General features: G+C 39.9%; 1 protein-coding gene across 4 annotated transcripts in view; it reads left to right on the top strand.

The window, feature by feature from the left end:
- Positions 1–18,381, top strand: part of RP1 (RP1 axonemal microtubule associated) — a 312,070-nt gene that overhangs the window by 267,265 nt on the left and 26,424 nt on the right. For all 4 annotated transcript variants that reach the window (XM_072151901.1, XM_072151900.1, XM_072151899.1 and 1 more), the window contains exon 52: positions 823–1,045. In XM_072151901.1, the coding sequence (XP_072008002.1) occupies positions 823–1,045 (223 nt within the window). The remainder of the gene's footprint in view (positions 1–822; positions 1,046–18,381) is intronic.

Below are 18,381 nucleotides of genomic sequence, written 5' to 3'. Positions count from 1 at the left end.
GAGGCAAATCCTTCAAGGATTAGTCTACAACTACTTAGCAGTATTCAAAGGATCATTGTCTCTTCATTGCTGGGGGAATTAATCATGCCTTCCACACCAGTTTTCTAGTGTGGAAGGCGTGTAAAAGTCAAAAGTCCTGGTGCACACTATGAATTTTGCATCTTTTCGAGGTTTCTATGCTATGCATACCACCTTCAAAGAAGGGTTGACTGGGATGGTGGGCTGTGGTGGTGTCTCGCCAAAATAATTGTACAGGTTATATCTGAAATCAACACCTGGTCATACCTGCAGTAGATTTTAATTCTGGTGTTCGAGTGCTGTGCTAGGATTACTAAAAGGTCAGAACCTCTTCTGGCATCTTAAGCGCCGCTGCAAAGGTTCAGTTTCTAGATGCCCATGTGATGCAGTGCTTACAAATCATGGGAGAAAGGACAGACAGTAAGGAGATGGAAAAATCCAGTAGTCACAATGTCTGATCAGCAGAGAGCAGGCTGTTTTAGAAAGAAATTAGTGTCTCACACTGTGCACTAGTGGAATGTGCATTTCAAGTAGATCAATGCGGCACATTTACTAATAACAGTGCACACTGTACTAAATGCAGTTTACCTATGTATAGTTCAGGGTGCGCCAGATTCAGGATTTTTGGTGCACGTTCTTCATAATTCTGGCGCCCTCTGCACTTCTCTGATATACCAGTGAAAACAGGCTCCATTGATTTTAGAAAATGGTAGGCTGTAGTATAAACACACATTGGAACCATTTATACTTCTACAATGTGTTATGAGCTACATATTAGCAGAAGCATATACCTTTTTTTTCCAGGTGAATCTTACACACGACTTAGGAGAGATATTTAAAGTGAGACTGGGCATAGAGCACCGGCATGAAGACCTGGGCCATTTATTCTTGTACCACTTAAGGATGCAGAATACAAGAACCTTGGATACATTTAACCAGTCAATAAATAAAATCCTTCCTCTTTCATTAAGTGGAGACAGATGGATTGAAGTCCCGGCAGAATGGCCTCTAAGAGCCTCCCTTTCTGGTATGTTCAGAGGAAACTATTATGTGCTTCATTCTAGGCTGAAGTGGTGCATGTAAATAATGAGGCGGAAGCAGGGGAATGATTGTACCATGTGCTAACATCTGATTACTACACATAGCAGTTATGTCAAACACAGAAAGACTGAAGAAGACATATGTTTCATGTTTTTGGGGAGTTTTTTTTGCAGTGGATTCAAGTTCAATTTTTAAAGACAGTTTCATTACGAAAAAATGAAAGTTATTTCTGCTCTGTAGGGACGGTAAGAATTTGGTTAGCTCCATGGCACATAGAGCGTCAACACTATTCATTTTTACTTTGTCAATTAAAAGTTTTGGCCAATAATAGGAATAGGCTGTTAGCATGTAAACCTGTTGTTGTGAACAACTTGCTGTTTCAGGAACCCCAACTAACAAGGGGATAGGTAGAAGCAGGTTAGGAATACTCCACCAAAATACACACAGATAAGATTCTTTATTCATCGTACCTGTCGTTCTCAGCATGAAGGGTTTTACTACTTCCTAGTCTTCCTATAGACTATAGAGGTTCACCATCATCTGCAAGCGGCCATTAATCTGCCCACCTAAGGCACCCAATGGCCACATGATTTAGTAGGAGACACTTGATCTTAACTGAAAATCAAGAGACTTTTGGATAACATGGGTAGGCTGGGCTATGGACACAGGTCTTGCCCACACCATCTGGCTGTAGTCTAACTGATTATTTGACTATGATTAATTTCAGCTGCTATAAAGTTCACAAATAATACTAAGGGTTGTAATTGCTATTAGGCACTGAAAGGCCTAATTATTGACGAGAAGTCCTCTGGAACCGGTATGGTCATCCTTGGCCAGACTGACAATGTTTCATAAACTAATGGAGAGATGGCCCCGGGAGTCTTAGTATATATTAGTGCCAGAATCGGGTATACAGTATATAGGTGTGGGAATGTACATCTAAAATGGCCTTTAGGAGTGGAATAGTATATAAGAGTTGGGGCACCAGTGGTTAGTCTACAGGAGTGGGAGTCATAGTCTGAAGGAATAACATTAATAGTTTTTAGGAGTAGGTGCTATTGATGGGATTACAAATTATAAATATCTTAGATCGTTTTAGACTTTGTTTCCTTTGTTAACACTAACCAGACAAAATTACATTTTCATGTATATGTCTTTAATGGAGGTATGCTTAGTGCCTAGAGCAGCACAATCATTTCATTCACCCCTGAATTTATCTGAATTATATGTACAATAAATACAGAAAGAAAGTGTGTGTCTAAAATATAGATGCCCCCATATGTCTAATAAAAGAAAAAACACTGGAGGGAGACATTCCCATTAGTGTCTAAATAAATATCCTGATCTAGCCATGCCTGGTGCAGCACCAATTGAGAAATGGTTCTGCATTGTTTCTGTCTCCAAAATGGGTTTAGGTTCAATATAGCACAAATGAATAGAGCAGATGCTGACTACATCACATACTTTATTAATCCTGCCCTACATTTTTTGAATCACAAACAGCTAAATTCTTTGTCATCGATAGGAAAGTGTCCAGTAACAAAGCCGAATTGATTAATAAACGACAGCTTTTAGCAAAGAACCCGACTGGTATCCACAGAAATTACATCTAAACAATAAGCAAACAGGAGCTGAGCTCACAATACAAATCAATGCCATGGTAGAAACTTTTAATGGAAAACTGTCATTGCTCAGACTATGAAACTTTCATAAACCCTGAGATCAACTGATTGAGCGGAGTGGCAGCTCGGTGCTTTGATGAACAGTATTGATTTGATGTCCATGAAAGACATGAAAGTCACCGGATCTCAAGAGTGTTTGTCTTAGGCAGATAGACTCACACCTGTCAGAGAGTCTCCACGATACACCAGCACTACACAAACACTGGCTGCGGATACTTCCAGAGCACTGCTTCATAGCTGTCAGCCTCCTCTGATTTCCAATTAAGATTGGTCCTTGGACATATCACTGACCAACTTCACACTGTCACCTATTTTATAGTTCAGGTTTTATTCATTTCCTTTGTCCTGTGTACATCAACCCTACCTAAGATTCAATAGAATCTGAGACGACACACAACGTTCATATACATGATGTTCCTATGCCATCTCTGACTTACTGTTTGCATAGCAATTGATACTAATCAATATTTGCATGGCCGTACTATAACTAGATCCTGCTATAGCTTCTAGCTATTGTATTTCCAGATTTGTGAACTTTTATATGGACAATGAGTCTACAGTGCTTTAAAGGGGTTGAATATGTGCGATTTAGGAGTCTAAACCACTCTACATGAGAGAAGTCCATGGCTCTACTTACATAGAGATGTGTCTGATAAGCCACATTAGACCCACCTCTACTGCTTCCTGCACCTAAACTTTGCTTCAATTAAGCAGGTTAAGTACACATTATAGTCTTTTTATACAAATGTTATTAGGCACAGAAGTTGCAAAAGATAGTGGAACACGCTAGACTCCCTAGAATGTCCAGACTCAGTAGCATATAAACAAGAAGACAAGCCACTATAGATAGTTTTCTTAAAAATTTTTTGTTTTATCTATTTCTTATTCAAAAATTGATTACAAAACGTACAAATATGTCAGAAGAATTTTTTCAATTATTTTCGAGGTATTACCTCTAAGTCCTTTAACACATATAGTTTGGGTTGCAAGCAATTCCCATTTTTTGAGTTTTCACTGTACCGTGGCTTTGTGGAGACTTTTTCACAGGTAGCTTTCAGCAGAGGAGTAGATCTTTTTCTTTCAGTCACTTCTTAGCAGAGAAAAAACACTCGCATGATCATGCAAGAATCATGCGAGTGTTTTTTCTCTGCTAAGAAGTGACTGAAAGAAAAAGATCTACTCCTCTGCTGAAAGCTACCTGTGAAAAAGTCTCCACAAAGCCACGGTACAGTGAAAACTCAAAAAATGGGAATTGCTTGCAACCCAAACTATATGTGTTAAAGGACTTAGAGGTAATACCTCGAAAATAATTGAAAAAATTCTTCTGACATATTTGTACATTTTGTAATCAATTTTTGAATAAGAAATAGATAAAACAAAAAATTTTTAAGAAAACTATCTATAGTGGCTTGTCTTCTTGTTTATACACATTATAGTCTAACTGATTGACCGTGATTTTAAAGTAACGACATACTGTCCTGACATTATTGAACTACTGGGAAGGAGTCGGGAAACGTGGACCCAGTTAAGTATAAATTTATTTTTTTATTTTAGTGTGGCCTTTAACCGGTTAAGGGCCCTTTCCTGTTTTTTCATGTCCATTTTTCACCTTCAAAAATCTATAACTTTTTTATTTGTACACGTAAAGAGCTGTGTAATGGCTTGTTTTCTGCTTAACAAATTGCACTTCATAATGATGGTATTAAATATTCCATGCCATGTATTCGGAAGCGGGAAAAAAATTCCAAAGCCAGTGAAAATGGTGTAGGCTTGGATATTACGTCTTTCACTGAGCGCCCCAAATGACATGTCTACTTTATTCTTTGGGTCGGTACGATTAAGGGGATACCAAATTTGTATAGGTTTTATAATGTTTTCATACATTTACAAAAATTAAAACCTCCTGTACAAAAATTATTTTTTTGATTTTGCCAACTTCTGGCGCTAATAACTTTTTTATACTTTGGTGTACGGAGATGTGGGTGGCGTCATTTTTTGCAAAATTTGATAATATTTTCAATTATATCATTTTTTGGACGGTACGACCTTTTGATCACTTTTTATAGATTTTTTTATATTTTTCAAAATGGCAAAAAAGTGCCATTTTCGACTTTGGGCGCTATTTTCTGTTACGGGGTTAAACGCATTGAAAAACCGTTATCATATTTTGATAGATCGGGCATTTTCGGACGCGTCGATACCTAATGTGTTTATGATTTTTACTGTTTATTTATATTTATGTCAGTTCTAGGGAAAGGGGGGTGATTTGAAATTTTAGGTTTTTTTATTATAATTTTTTTTTTTTTAAACTTTTTTTTATTTTTATTTTTACTATTTTTCTGACTCCCTAGGGTACTTTAACCCTAGGTTGTCTGATCGATCCTATCATATACTGCCATACTACAGTATGGCAGTATATGGGGATTTTCCTCCTCATTCATTACAATGTGCTATCAGCACATTGTAATGAAGGGGTTAAAACGAAATAGCCTCGGGTCTTCGGAAGACCCGAGGCTACCATGGAGACGGATCGCTGCCCCCCGATGACGTCACAGGGAGCGGCGATCCCAGGTAAGATGGCGGCGCTATCTTTTTGATAGTGAAAACACACTGTGAAAACACCCGCGATCGGTGCTAGCAATATGCAGCAAAGACTTACCGGCTATGGAGAGGGCTCAGCCCGTGAGCCCTCTCCATGCAGCGCGAACCGGTTAACAAGGGTGATATTGGGTGATTTTGTGCCCCATATTGCCTTTAAGGAAACCTACCATGAGGATTCTACTGACAGAAATAGATCTGATGGTAGATTCCTCCTGCCTGTCTCTGCCCTAATCTGTAATATAATAATCCTGGAATTTAATTTAACTTGTTAAAAACTTTATTTTAGTAATATGTAAACTAACTGCAGAGGCTACTGGGGCGTGTACTAGCCTAAGCTCCCAGTTCCTGGCCAGGCTACTCCACACCCCTGTAGCCTCTGCAGTTAATTTCTATATAACTAAAATAAAGTTTTTAACAAGTTAGGATAGGTTCCAGAATTATTAAAATACAGATTAGGGTAGAGGCAAACAGGAGCAATCTACAATCAGATCTACTTCTGATAGTAGAATCCTCATGGTAGGTTTCCTTTAAAGCCCTTAACAATATGCACCATATTGTTCCATATTGTTCTTGAAGGTGTTCTTAAAGGTGTATGGAGATGGCTTACTGGCTGAGCCCAGTCCATACATGGAGGGTCTTTGCTATGGCTGCTAACACCCACAATTGGTGCTGGCATTGACTGTGGGTGTTAAAGGATACCTGTCACCAGGTCTGTGTCACTTGTCCTGTCACTTCTACCTTTTGGAGCAGCTCACAAGGATCCCATCTCAGCCTTAATCTAGTCAATTCATACATTGATCATTGCACAATCATCCATTCTTTATTATTTAAATGAGGATGGTCACATGGTCAGAGGCAGTGATGTCACCCCTGTTGCCCCTCCCCTCTCCTGCTCATGTCTGTGTGTAATATATAGTAAAGCATTGCTGGTCTTTGTGCTGCATCTGCTGACATGCTGCATCCTCCTAATACACATGTGTGAAACACAGACATCAGCTACACAAGTACCTGACATGCTCTGCTATAACATGGCTGCCTGGAGCTGTTGTATCTCTCCTATACACACACACAGGCTGCAGGGGGCGCCAGCACCAGGAGGCACATCATTATACAGCCTCACACCATTATACAGGCTGTCAGTCAAGCACTGGGGGTGTGGCTGTGCCTCCCACTCATGAATAAGCCGGACAGCTTAAATATGCTAATGACTCATTGGACATTTCACAGGTCATTTGCATACAGCTTTAGGACCTCATTACTTAGGTTTACAGGCATGTAGAAGGGCAATGAAGGGATAGAGGCAATGCTCTCTAATGGCAGTTTATGAAAATATATTTAGTTTAGGGGGTTATTTTGCCTGACGGGTTCTCCTTAATTGTATAAGTGCCATGTTCAAACACAATCACATTGACGCATGGACACTACCATCTTTGATTCAATTGACACCCCTTGTGACGTCAATGGTTGCTATGACAGCCAGAACTTATACCAAGGACCCTCGGGATGTCATTGCAGGATATGTAATAGACCCAGCTAGAGCCTCAATTTCATATATATTGCAATAGTGTAAGATTGCAGTACATTGTATCAGTCATCAGACCCCCTAGGGTTCAAGTACCCAGACGGACCTAAAAAATTATTAAAAAAAAAAAAAATTAAATACAATAAAATAAATCATCCCCTCTCAATATAAAAACGACATGTCATCATGTAAGCAAGAAACTCTCACATAATTCTATATACTTTTTACAGCATAGTAAATGCTTTAAGAACATTTTCATTTTCCATTGTTATTTCGCCCATTCTATCCCACAAATACATTTTAACAGTATACATTATGTGAAACATGAAACATGATGGCATGAAAATATATATAACTATTTCCCAAAACGCTTTATACAACTATTTCTCATTTACTGGGCTTTCTAATGGGTATGAGCCCTTTCTATGTAATTCGAGAAGAAATAGATAAATGGACAGGTCAACTGCGCTTTAGCGGTATATTTATAGCATAACTCAATCTTTGAAGCAAATATATTTTTAATTGCACAAATGAAGATAGCAGGTGATAATAAACTTTTTAATATACTTCATTAAAGATTTTTTTCTGCTCCTTCTTTCTCTTGTACTGAGCAGTATATCTGAAGTTCATTACACAGCTTAGACACAGTAGGTAGGGAAAGTATTCAAACCCCTTTAAATTTTTCACTCTTTGTTTCATTGCTGCCAATTGGTAAGTCAAAAAAGTAATTTTTTTGCTTAGTAATGTGTACTCTGCACCCCATGTTGACAGAAAAAACAGAAATGTAAATATTTTTGCTATTTTGCTAACAAGAAAAACTGAAAAATCACATGGTCATAAGACCCTTTGCTGTGACACTCACATTTAACTCACATGCTGCCCATTTCCTTCTGATCCTCCTTGAGATGGTCCTACTTCATCAATGGAGTCCAGCTGTATTTAATTAGACTGATTAGACTTGATAAGAAAAGGCACACACCTGTCTATACAAGACCTCACGGCTCGCAGTGTATGTCATAGCACATGAGAATCATGGGGTCTAAGGTACTGGTCAAAAAGCTCAAAGACAGAATTGTGGCAAAACACAGGTTACAAAATAATTTCTGCTGCATCCAATGTTCCTAAGAGAACAGTGGCCTCGATAATCACCTGGACCTCAGATTGGGCTGAAGGTTCTGCTTCCAGCATGACAATGACACTTAGTACACAGCTAAAATAACAAAGCAGTGGCTTCAGAACATCTCTGTGACCATTCCTGACTGACCCAGCCAGAGCCCTGACCTAAACCCAATTCAGCATCTCTGGAGAGACTTGAAAATGACATCAACCAACATTCACCATCCGACCTGAGGGAACTGGAGAGGATCTGGCAGAGGATCCCCAAATCCAGGCTTGAAAAACTTAAAGGGGTCTGAATACTTTCTATGCCCACTGTATAGTGAAAGGAGGTTAATGTTTCACTTACCTAAAGAATATCTCCCTTGATAATTCAGCTCTTTGAGTAGATTAGACTCTTCAAGAACTGTCTATAAAGAGTTAAGTCGCTGCTTTATCAGGTTCCTGTATGTCTGTCAGTCTGTCTGTCAGTGGATACAGGACAGAAAGCTGATTTATATAAACTGCTTAAATAAGGAAGAACTGCAGGGGGAAAAGGACAAAGAAGAGATTTCTTTTAAAAAATATATTAATATCATCTGCTTCATTGTTTTAGGTAATTCTGTTAAAAGTTCAGTGATGCTTCATAGTACTATGTAGGCGGCCAGATAATCAAGGTATTTAGCAAATTTAGTCTTCCAGAAAAGTGTTTGGTCAGTACTAGTCTTGATATATTTAGTATATGCTCCTCGTCACATCTGCATTAATAGCACTGTCATCTTTAGTAATAAACTGCCTCCCCTTACCTGTGGTCACACATTTCTTTTCACTTCCTCAGTTCCTCATTCCCTTTAGCTTTGTAGTAAACCTTTTGGCACCTCTTTAGCAGCAGAAAAACAGAGTAAATCTTATTCAACCTGATTCACGAGCAGCCTGACCTCCCTTGAGAGCCTCAGAATTCATCACAGAACACTGTCTCGCAGCAAAAGAATCAGTGTTAATAAAACCTACTTTTCTATTGTATTTACCAGCCTGTCTTCCTCACCTACATAGTACAATAGGGAACATATTTAGGGAGGCTCAAAACACAGGGCTGGAGGGATTATAGTAGAGATTCCCTGTTCATATGACATCTTGCAAATCACAAACAAAATACCCATTAGGACTGCAGTGCCATGATGTCAGTCTTAAAGGGAACTTGTCATCAAAAATTGTCCTAATAAACCAGTATCAGTTGGTTGCTAGGCAGCTGAACACCTTCCAGATCATGTTTCTTTTATGATCTGGTGTGGTGGCATCATCCAGAAAATCAACTCTGAAGTGAGATTTAAGCTGTTTGTATAAAGTCAAGGAGGAGGAGATTTGAACACTGAAGTCAAGCTCTCTCTTCCCCAGAAAGCCCCCTGATGATCCTGTATACAGAGACATCACTAACCAGATTGCCTTAATTTCGATACATGATGTCAATCACAGAGGAGGAGGTGTTCAGAGCCCCCCACCTTGATTTCGTAGTTAAACTCTCCACCTCCTTGACTTTATACAACCAATTTACATTTCACTTCAAAGTTGATTTGCTTGATGATGGCATCACACTGAACAATGAAAGAAACAAGAACTAGAAGATATTGCACTGTTTGACCATATACTGGTAGTGGTTAATTAGGCCAATTGTTGATGACAGGTTCCCTTTAAAGTGATGCTTGCCATGTATCTTATTTTTGTAGACTGTGTTGTTACATGCTGAGTGGGCCACTATCGCTATCACCAAGATATAGCATGGGATTAACATTTCTACTATGAGAAAAGCTATATCATTTACCTTCTAGTATGATTAGTGCGAGTATAGCATCTACAGTCCTGCATTTACCAGGATATTTTGAGTTCTCATATCATAGACAATCCTGCAAATTTGTGTCATCTTGACCTGAAAGGAAGAGGAATTTCAGGCCATGTGGGTGATCCTGGACATGAGAATAGTAAACTGTATTAAGTAAAACACTTTATTAAGCAAAGCATTTTTCTCCTTTCGTGAGCAGTGTTGAGTCTGAAGTCTCCACTGCATAAGGAAAGCTAAATATTAACTTATTAGACTATCCAGGGACTGTTTGTTAATAGCTAAGGACATCTATCATCACAATTTCAGGGGGGACTGCCCGAACTTACTTGGCCATCATGTTTCTAGTAAGTGGAACAGTTTTTCTTTAGTTCAGAAACATCAGCATCCATCTTAAAAAGAACTTGAGCTGGAGGCGCTCCGACCTACGTCACCAGAGACCCTCTTGACATCTACCCTCTGCAGACTAATTATTAATGCACGCCCTCAGTCTTTGAAGTTAAGCCTGGAACTGCCCACCAGCTGATCTGCATCAGCCAGTGACATCCCCGGTGGGCAGGACCAGGCGATGTCACCAGGTGTCTCGGAATCAGTGGGTGGGACCAGGCTCATCACCTGTATCTATCAAGAGGGTCTGATCTCTTAGTGGATTCGGGCTCAATCTCTGCCAGGTTGAACCTATTTAGAACAGAGATTTCTGCTATAGTGTCCACCCGTGCAATGTGGTAAATCCCCAGCTCTGGCGGGGATGGAGAGATTTTTTTGCCTTTCTTGCCAGAAAACAGGCATAATAAATCAACCCCATTATTAAGGAAAATAGAAGGATATCAAGAGATGATACAAGTTTGGAACTCGCTTCTTTCCCTGACCTGCTGGCTAATTTTATGCAACAGTTTTTAAGGATGCAGGTGTAGTGATCACTGTACAGATAACACAACATGAGGCTCCTAAACCATGCCATTGCGTGGTTTTGCCACTTACCTGTTTAGTCCTGGAAAATTTAACTATACTGTCACAGGTGCTTCCGCGATCCCTGTCTCGGATCGTGGGCGCACCTATGTCTCTCTGTGTGCCCCCGGAGGCCGGCGCCTCTTACCTCCCCTGGCTCCAGCGGCGATCTCCGCTGCTCCTGCGGCTTGGCACGCATCCCCGTCTCCTAGGGCACACACACCGCCTCGCTAAGATTTACAGGGCTAGCGCGCAGCTAATTGGCGCTGGCCTGATATAAATTCCTGTCCCTTCCTGTGACCCTTGCCGGATCTTCAAGCCTTCCCCTGAAGAGAAAGCTCTCCTGCGATTCCTGCACTCCTGTGAGTCCTGCGTTCCTGTGTGCCAGTCCGTTTCCTGTGATTCCTGTGTTCCTGTGTGCCAGTCCGTTCCTGTGATTCCTGCTTTCCTGTGTGCCAGTCCGTTACTGTGTTCCTGATCTGCGTGCCAGCTCCTGGGATTCCTGACGTGAGTCCTAGTGTGCCGCCTTGTGCTATTCTCCTGCCGTCACCCTGGGTACAGACTGTCTCCTGTATTACTACCTTTGTAGCCACCAAGGAATGAGTTGCATTTAAAAAAATTGTGTGTATAAAACTTACATACTCACCTTCTTATGCTCCCCGCTGATCTGAGCGACTCTTCTTCCTTCTTCCGTTCACGTTGAACAGAGCGGGCAGACGTTTCCATGCGCTCTGCCTGCGGTGCACACAATGACCTCAGTAGCAGTCACAATCCCGGCGTGTCAACATTTAAGGAGACCATCGATGGGATCGGCTTGAAGCGCAGCTGAGTATCAGTAGTTTGTTTTTTGTTAATGTAAATGGTTGTTCTCCTTTAAGTCCAAAATATGTAATTCTTTTAGGACCGTAGTGATTTAGCAAAACAGGACGTGTTATTTATGTGAGGAAACTATAACTATGCCCCCCTGATAAATATATATAACTATATCAGGGTCACCAGAACAGCAGAGAGGTTAACTGTGTGAATATAGGTCCTGGGGGACAATGTAGCTTCACTAGAATTCTGGAAATAAAAAGATTAACAATAAAGTAATGAAATCAGTTGCTCTCCTATAATATTATTACGCTGGCTCATGAGACTTGCTGCTGGATCATGACCAGCATTTTATGAGAATTATAGTGGCAATTTATGTGATCCACATCCACAATCAGCAGACACAGAAAATATTATTTAAAGCTTGTTACAAATATTTTCCTCCTGCATGTGACACTGAGAGCAGCTAGTGATAATAGTCTAAGATGCACATTCCATTAAAAAGTTGTTAAATTGTTAAAAATAATACAAATAAATTTCATTCACATATTAAATTGCCTTTGGGAAAATAGAATCTGAATTACCAGGCTTATTATTACATGTTTCAGCATAGAACACAGAAGGGGAAAAAGGAAAATTGCTTACATTATATATTATTGCTGTTTATGGGATTAGAATGTATTTTTCTTTTATTGTCCAAAACTGAATTTATAGTAAAATTTTCAGCTATTGTCCAAAACTGAATTTATAATACAATTGTCCGCACAGGTGCAAATCAGTAGGAGTTATAGGTGTAGCAGTTATACCAAGACTCCTGTAGACCCCAAAATTATTAAAAATGTGTTAATTGCTCAAAACTTCCCTATATGTTGTGCCTTACAATCTCACAATACAAGGAGGAAAGGTAAATTTGGTATGTCAGTGGTTCCCTGTAATGCATAACTCCTCCCTAAAGAGAAAATCAAGTAGTTTATTGTTCCCTGATCTGCCTTATCTTGAGGCTGCCTTCACAGGAAACCAGACCCCTCGGCAGGTCAGATGTAATGGACCAAGCACAGTGCAGTGGATGGGAGTCCTTGCATCATACAGAAATATGATGCAAGGAGTCCCTGTCTGCAGGACATACTGCAGTGTCAGTTCTTACAGTGTCAGCACTGCTGTTCTGCCAACAAGAAGGTAGGCCTTGCATCATAGTTCTGTATGATGCAAGGACTCCCGTCCACTGCACTGTGCACGGTCCATGGGATCTTACCTGGGGTCCGATTCCATGGGAAGTACACATGCATAAACTTACAAGGCGTACGTGCAGGTTATATTTAATGCCCCAATCCCACAATCACAAGTGTCCAGGAGCCGATTACATCATTTACAAGGCCTTATTTCTAGCTAGCGTGCGGTCTGAAAACCACTTGAGGATTTGCCAGTCTTTTAAAATAAGCCTGGAAAGCAGAATTTCCAGTCACTTTTGGGTGTGTTTAATTATAGACCCAAAACTTGTATTATATGGGGGTAATGTATCATTAGTCCGCCTCCTTGGGATAGTTCTATGTCTGTCTTTGGAGCTTCGCTGACATCAGATTCATTAGAGGCTTTGGCCCTTGATAAATCTGCTTGCAGGGTTTTATGCTGTGGGTAGTTTGAGACAGTTACATAAAAAGTCGTAAAATACGATCAAAAGTCGTAGCACATAGACCAGGTCCCCAGCATATATTTGTGCCAAAACTTGCACCTAAACAAAAAGTCGCATTACGTGAATTCAGTCCTATTGTGAATGCTGGTCTATGCAAATAATGAATATAGTGCGAAGAGGGTCTATAGTCACTTTGCACTGTTCATTTGGGGCAATGGAAAGTCGCAAAACCTTTGTACCACAACAACACCAAACATAGACAAGAAAAACACTGCTCCATCACCCCCAGTGCCTTGTCACAAATGGTTCCAATGGAATTCACAGTAAAGTATTTTTCACACTATAAGGTCCACCGGATTATAAGGCGCACCATCAATAAATGCCTGCTTAAACATCTAGCTTCATATATAAGACGCACCGGATTAGGCGCACCTGATAAAGGATGAATGACCAGCAGGTGGCAGACCCATACACAGTTCAAGGCAGCTTTTGTCTGTAAGTATGGTTAATATATAAGGTGCACTGGACTATAAGGCGCACCTTTGATTTCTGAGAAAATCAAAGGATTTTTTTTGTGCGCCTTATAGCCTTTCATACGGTAATGAAAGAGACTGCAGACCCTTTGACCAGTTAGATCATCTTCCATTGAATCGAGTAATAATTACTACAGATTATTGGTTGGCTATTTGTAACTTCAGGAGAGCCAAGGACGTCATTATATTGTCAGTCTAGGTATTACACAGCACTGGTACAAATGGGGAAGAGTGATTATTACTGCCATCATCCCTTCCCCTATTAACTTGTATTGATTACCTGCAGTGCATCCCTGTGCACCCAGCGCAATGTGGCCAATAACCTTGTATCTTTTATGCCGTAGGTCAACAAGTGAGCGTTTTCTTATTTGTCAGGTGATTGGCAGTACAATTATACTAGAAATTTTCCGGCATCAGCGTTCCTTTAAACGCTTGTCCACTTTAATTGGTCCAATATTTGGACAATGTGATAGGTCCTTAAGAACTAATTTCCAGAGGTGAAACTATACACTCTTGGACTGGAAATAAGTCACTGACTCCCCCATTCACTATGTGTCACTGTGTACTAGTGAGGGGTTTATAAGGTCTATAGATGTGGCCCTGAAGACAAAAAATGTATTCTATACAACAGGATTGAGGAAAAATAATATAAGATGCATTAGATTCCCTCTTACTCCAGTCATTGGTCTCCCTGGTGTATGGCAATTATGTGGGCATTAGCAAGTCACTGCCGGAGCATGTCAAAGGAGACTAGAGGAGCAGTGATGAAATGGCAGGGGAATCAACTACATCTTGACAGAAAAAAATAGAATTGTAGAAATTTATGCTAATCTATATGAAATATGGTCACATGGTCATAAGTATTCCGTCCATTTGCTCAGTATCAAGTAGAAGCAGTTTTGCACAGCAGTTTTTTAGACATTCTCTGCCATCCTTCCTTGCTGATCCTCTCCAGTTTCCTCAGGTTGGATGGTGAATGTTGGTGGAAGCCATTTTCCAGTCTCTCCAGAGATGCTCAATTGGGTTTAAGTCAGGGCTCTGGCTGGGCCAGTCAAGAATGGTCATATTTGTTCTTAAGCCAATGCCTTGTTATTTTAGCTGTGTGCTTAGGGTCATTGTCTTGTTGGAAGGTGAACCTTCTACATCTGAGTTCCAGAGCTCTCTAGAAGAGGTTTTCATCCACATTATTTCTGTATTTGGCGCATTCATCTTTCCTTCAATTGCAACCAGTCATCTTGTCCCTGCTGCTGAGAAATACCCCATAACATGATGATGCCACCACCTTTTGTCCCTGTTGGGATTGTATTTGGCAGGTTATTAGTAGTGCCTGGTTCACTGCACACACACCGCTTTGAATTAACACCCAAAATTTTCACCTCCTCAGGTCAGAAAATCTTATTTCTCATAGTCTGGAAATCCTTCATGTGTTTATTTGCAAACTGTATGTTGTTTTTATATATCTTGCACTGCCATAAAGCCCCGACTAGTAGTGGCTGCAGTGATAGTTGACGTTGTAGAACTTTCTCCCCTCTCCCTACTTCATCTCTTGGGGTCCTTCTTTACCTCTCTCCCCAAGGCTCTTCTCCCATGATTGCTTACTTTGGCTGGACGGCCATGTCAAGGAAGAGTTGTGGTCATCCCAAACTCACAGCATGTGAGTTAAATATGAGTGTCACAGCAAAGTGTCTAAATACTTATAAATTAGCAAAAAAATTATCTACATTTCTGTTTTTTATGTCAAGATGGGGTGCAGAGTGTACATTAATGAGCAAAAAAAAATTATTTTTAGATCTTACAAATTGGCTGTAACGAAACATAGAGTGAAAAATATAAATGGGTCTGAATACTTTCCGTACCCACTGTATGTTATGATATTTTCATACAGCATTTTTTGGAAGATAAGATACAACTGATGGTCATGTCACAACTGTAAGGGCCTTATTCCATCACATGTAAGTAGGCTTCAATCTCTTCATTTAGTGTTAGGCTATATTCACACGAACGTATGGGGGACGTATATACGTCCGCCGTATATACGGCCGATATACGTCCCCCATACACTTCTATGGGCGCACGGCACCCTACGGGAGCTGTACGGTGCAGCACACGTGCGGCACCGTACCGTTCCGTACCCGGGAAAAAGATAGGACCTGTCCTATCTTTTCCCGTAATATGGCGCCGTGCGCCATAGGTTGCTATGGAGAGGGGCGGGGGTGAGCTGCGCTCACCTCCTCCTCCTCTCCCCGTACACTGCCGTTGCCCGCTACGGTACGGTACAGGCGGGCAACGGCAGTGTGAATATAGCCTTAGAGTCAGATTAAAATGAGTGTGTATTTTTAGTAAGATAGGACATTGACTGTAAAAGTTAATGCAGCCTGGAGCAGAAGAACCAAAAATGCAGATTATTGTAGCAGGTACCATTCTCCATTACACTTCTGAGTACTGATCACAAAGTGGAGTGCTCATAAATAAGACTGCCCCCTTATTTATTACTGCCCGCTTCCTGCTGTACTTCCTGTATGGTGCTTCCATGCAGGCGTTGACTAATGATGGAGCTGCTCCCCATACATCACATCGTGCTCAACTCCCAACCCCCAACCCCTGTGCAGGTAACAGGGTCCAGTGCACTATGACACAGCTACAGTATATGTCAGCTCACTGCGCCAAAGATCTGTAGCTTTAAAGGCCGCTATCAGTAAATAATTGATAGTATTTGTGCAATGAAAATTTATACAATTTTTCTATATACTTTCTGTATCAATTCCTCATGGTTTTCTAGATATCTGCTTGCTGTATTTCTACAGAAAGCTTCTCTATTTACTTCCAGTGGATAGAATCTGTCCATGTGATGTGATGGACATGTAGGTGCGGGAGCCGTTATTATCACCTGTGTACCTTTGTGTCCATCACATCACATCGACAGATTTCTATACATTGGAAGTAAATAGAGAAGCTTTCTATACAAGGACAGCAAGCAGAGATCTAGAAAAGTGTGAGGAATTGAAACAGAGAGTATATTGGAAAATTGTATGACTCTTCCTTACATAAACAATATCAATTATTTGCTGAAAGTGAACAACCCCTTTAAACCCTTAACGCCGAAGCCACTTTTCACCTTCCTGACACGGCCCATTTTTTCAAATCTGCCCTGTGTCACTATAAATGGTTATAACTTTGGAACACTTTAACATATTCAAGTGATTTTGAAATTGTTTTCTCATGACACGTTGTACTTCATGTTAGTTAAAAAATTTTGGTGGTATGTTTTGCATTTATTTATGAGAAAATCAGATATTTGCTGAAAATTTGGAAAAATTCTCAATTTTCAAAATTCTAAATGTTCTACTTTTTCCACACATAGTCATAACACCAAAAAACGTAATAACTAACATTCACCGAATGTCTACTTTATGTGGATATGGTTTTTTATACATACTATCATTTTTGTAGGATGTTATGGGGCTTTGAACGTTAGGTGCGATTTTTCACATTTTCATAAAAAACGCAAAATCCTGCTATTGAGGGACCTGCTCAGGTTTGAAGTAACTTTGAGAAGCCTATATAAAAGTAATACCCCATAAATTACCCCATTATAGAAACTACACCCCTCAACGTACGTAAAACAACTTTTATGAAGTCTGTTAACCCTTTAATTGTTTTACAGGGGTTAAAACAAAATCGGATGCAATTTCGAAATTAACATTTTTTTGGCTAAATGAATGTGTTTTTCATAAAATGTACAAATTCTCAGTGGACAAAATACCAAAACGATCCACAAAATTTGATACCCAATCCCTCCTGCATATAACAATACCCCATATGTGGTGGTCACCTGCTGTATGGGCACATGCCAGGGCATCGAAGGGAAGCTGCGCCATTCAGAGCAGATTATGCATTGTCACTTTTTATTGGCTATACAATCTTTATTTTTTTTGCCAATTTGGACATATAAGGGCTTATTTTTTGCGACATGAGATGCACTTTACAAATACTTCATTTTAGTCGGTCTGTAGATTTTTGATGAAATTTTATTAACTCTTTAATGTATGGAGGAAAGAAAATTGTCAATTTTGGGTTTCGTTTTTTAATATATTTTGGGGGTCGTACACTAAAAATACTATAATATTTTTATTCTATAGATCACTACGATTATGGAGATATGACTTCAATATTTTTTGGTTGACAGAGCTGGTTTAAGGCTTATTTTTTACGTGTTGAGTGGTCCTTTTCAGTGGTACCATTTTGGTGCAGATAACTTTTTTTTATCACTTTTTGGAACATTTTTGTGAAGGGATTTTATGAAAATTTTAATTTTTGGCGAGTTTTTCGGGTTTTGTTTTTACGGAGTTCACCGTTCGGGTCCAATAATATTTCTGACTTGTTGTACAGATTGTTACGGACGCGGCAATGCCAAATATGTGGGGGGTTTTCAGGTTTTTATACTTTATTAGATGTGCATAGGGAATGTTTGTGTTTAGGGGACTTTAACTTTATTTAATTAATTCTTTTTATTAAAAAGTGTGTTTATTTAGTGTTTTTAACTTTTTTTCTTTACTTTTACAGGTTAGCTTGAACAAGCGATCCACTGATCACTTGTTCAAGCTATTCTTCAGCTAATACAGTATAATACAGATGTACAGATACAGATGCTGCGCATGCTCAGT

This window comes from Engystomops pustulosus, chromosome 5 (assembly GCF_040894005.1).
Source record: "Engystomops pustulosus chromosome 5, aEngPut4.maternal, whole genome shotgun sequence".
NCBI lineage: Eukaryota > Metazoa > Chordata > Amphibia > Anura > Leptodactylidae > Engystomops > Engystomops pustulosus.
Note: the sequence above shows the minus strand (reverse complement) of the source record. Positions and strands in the feature narration are given on the sequence as shown.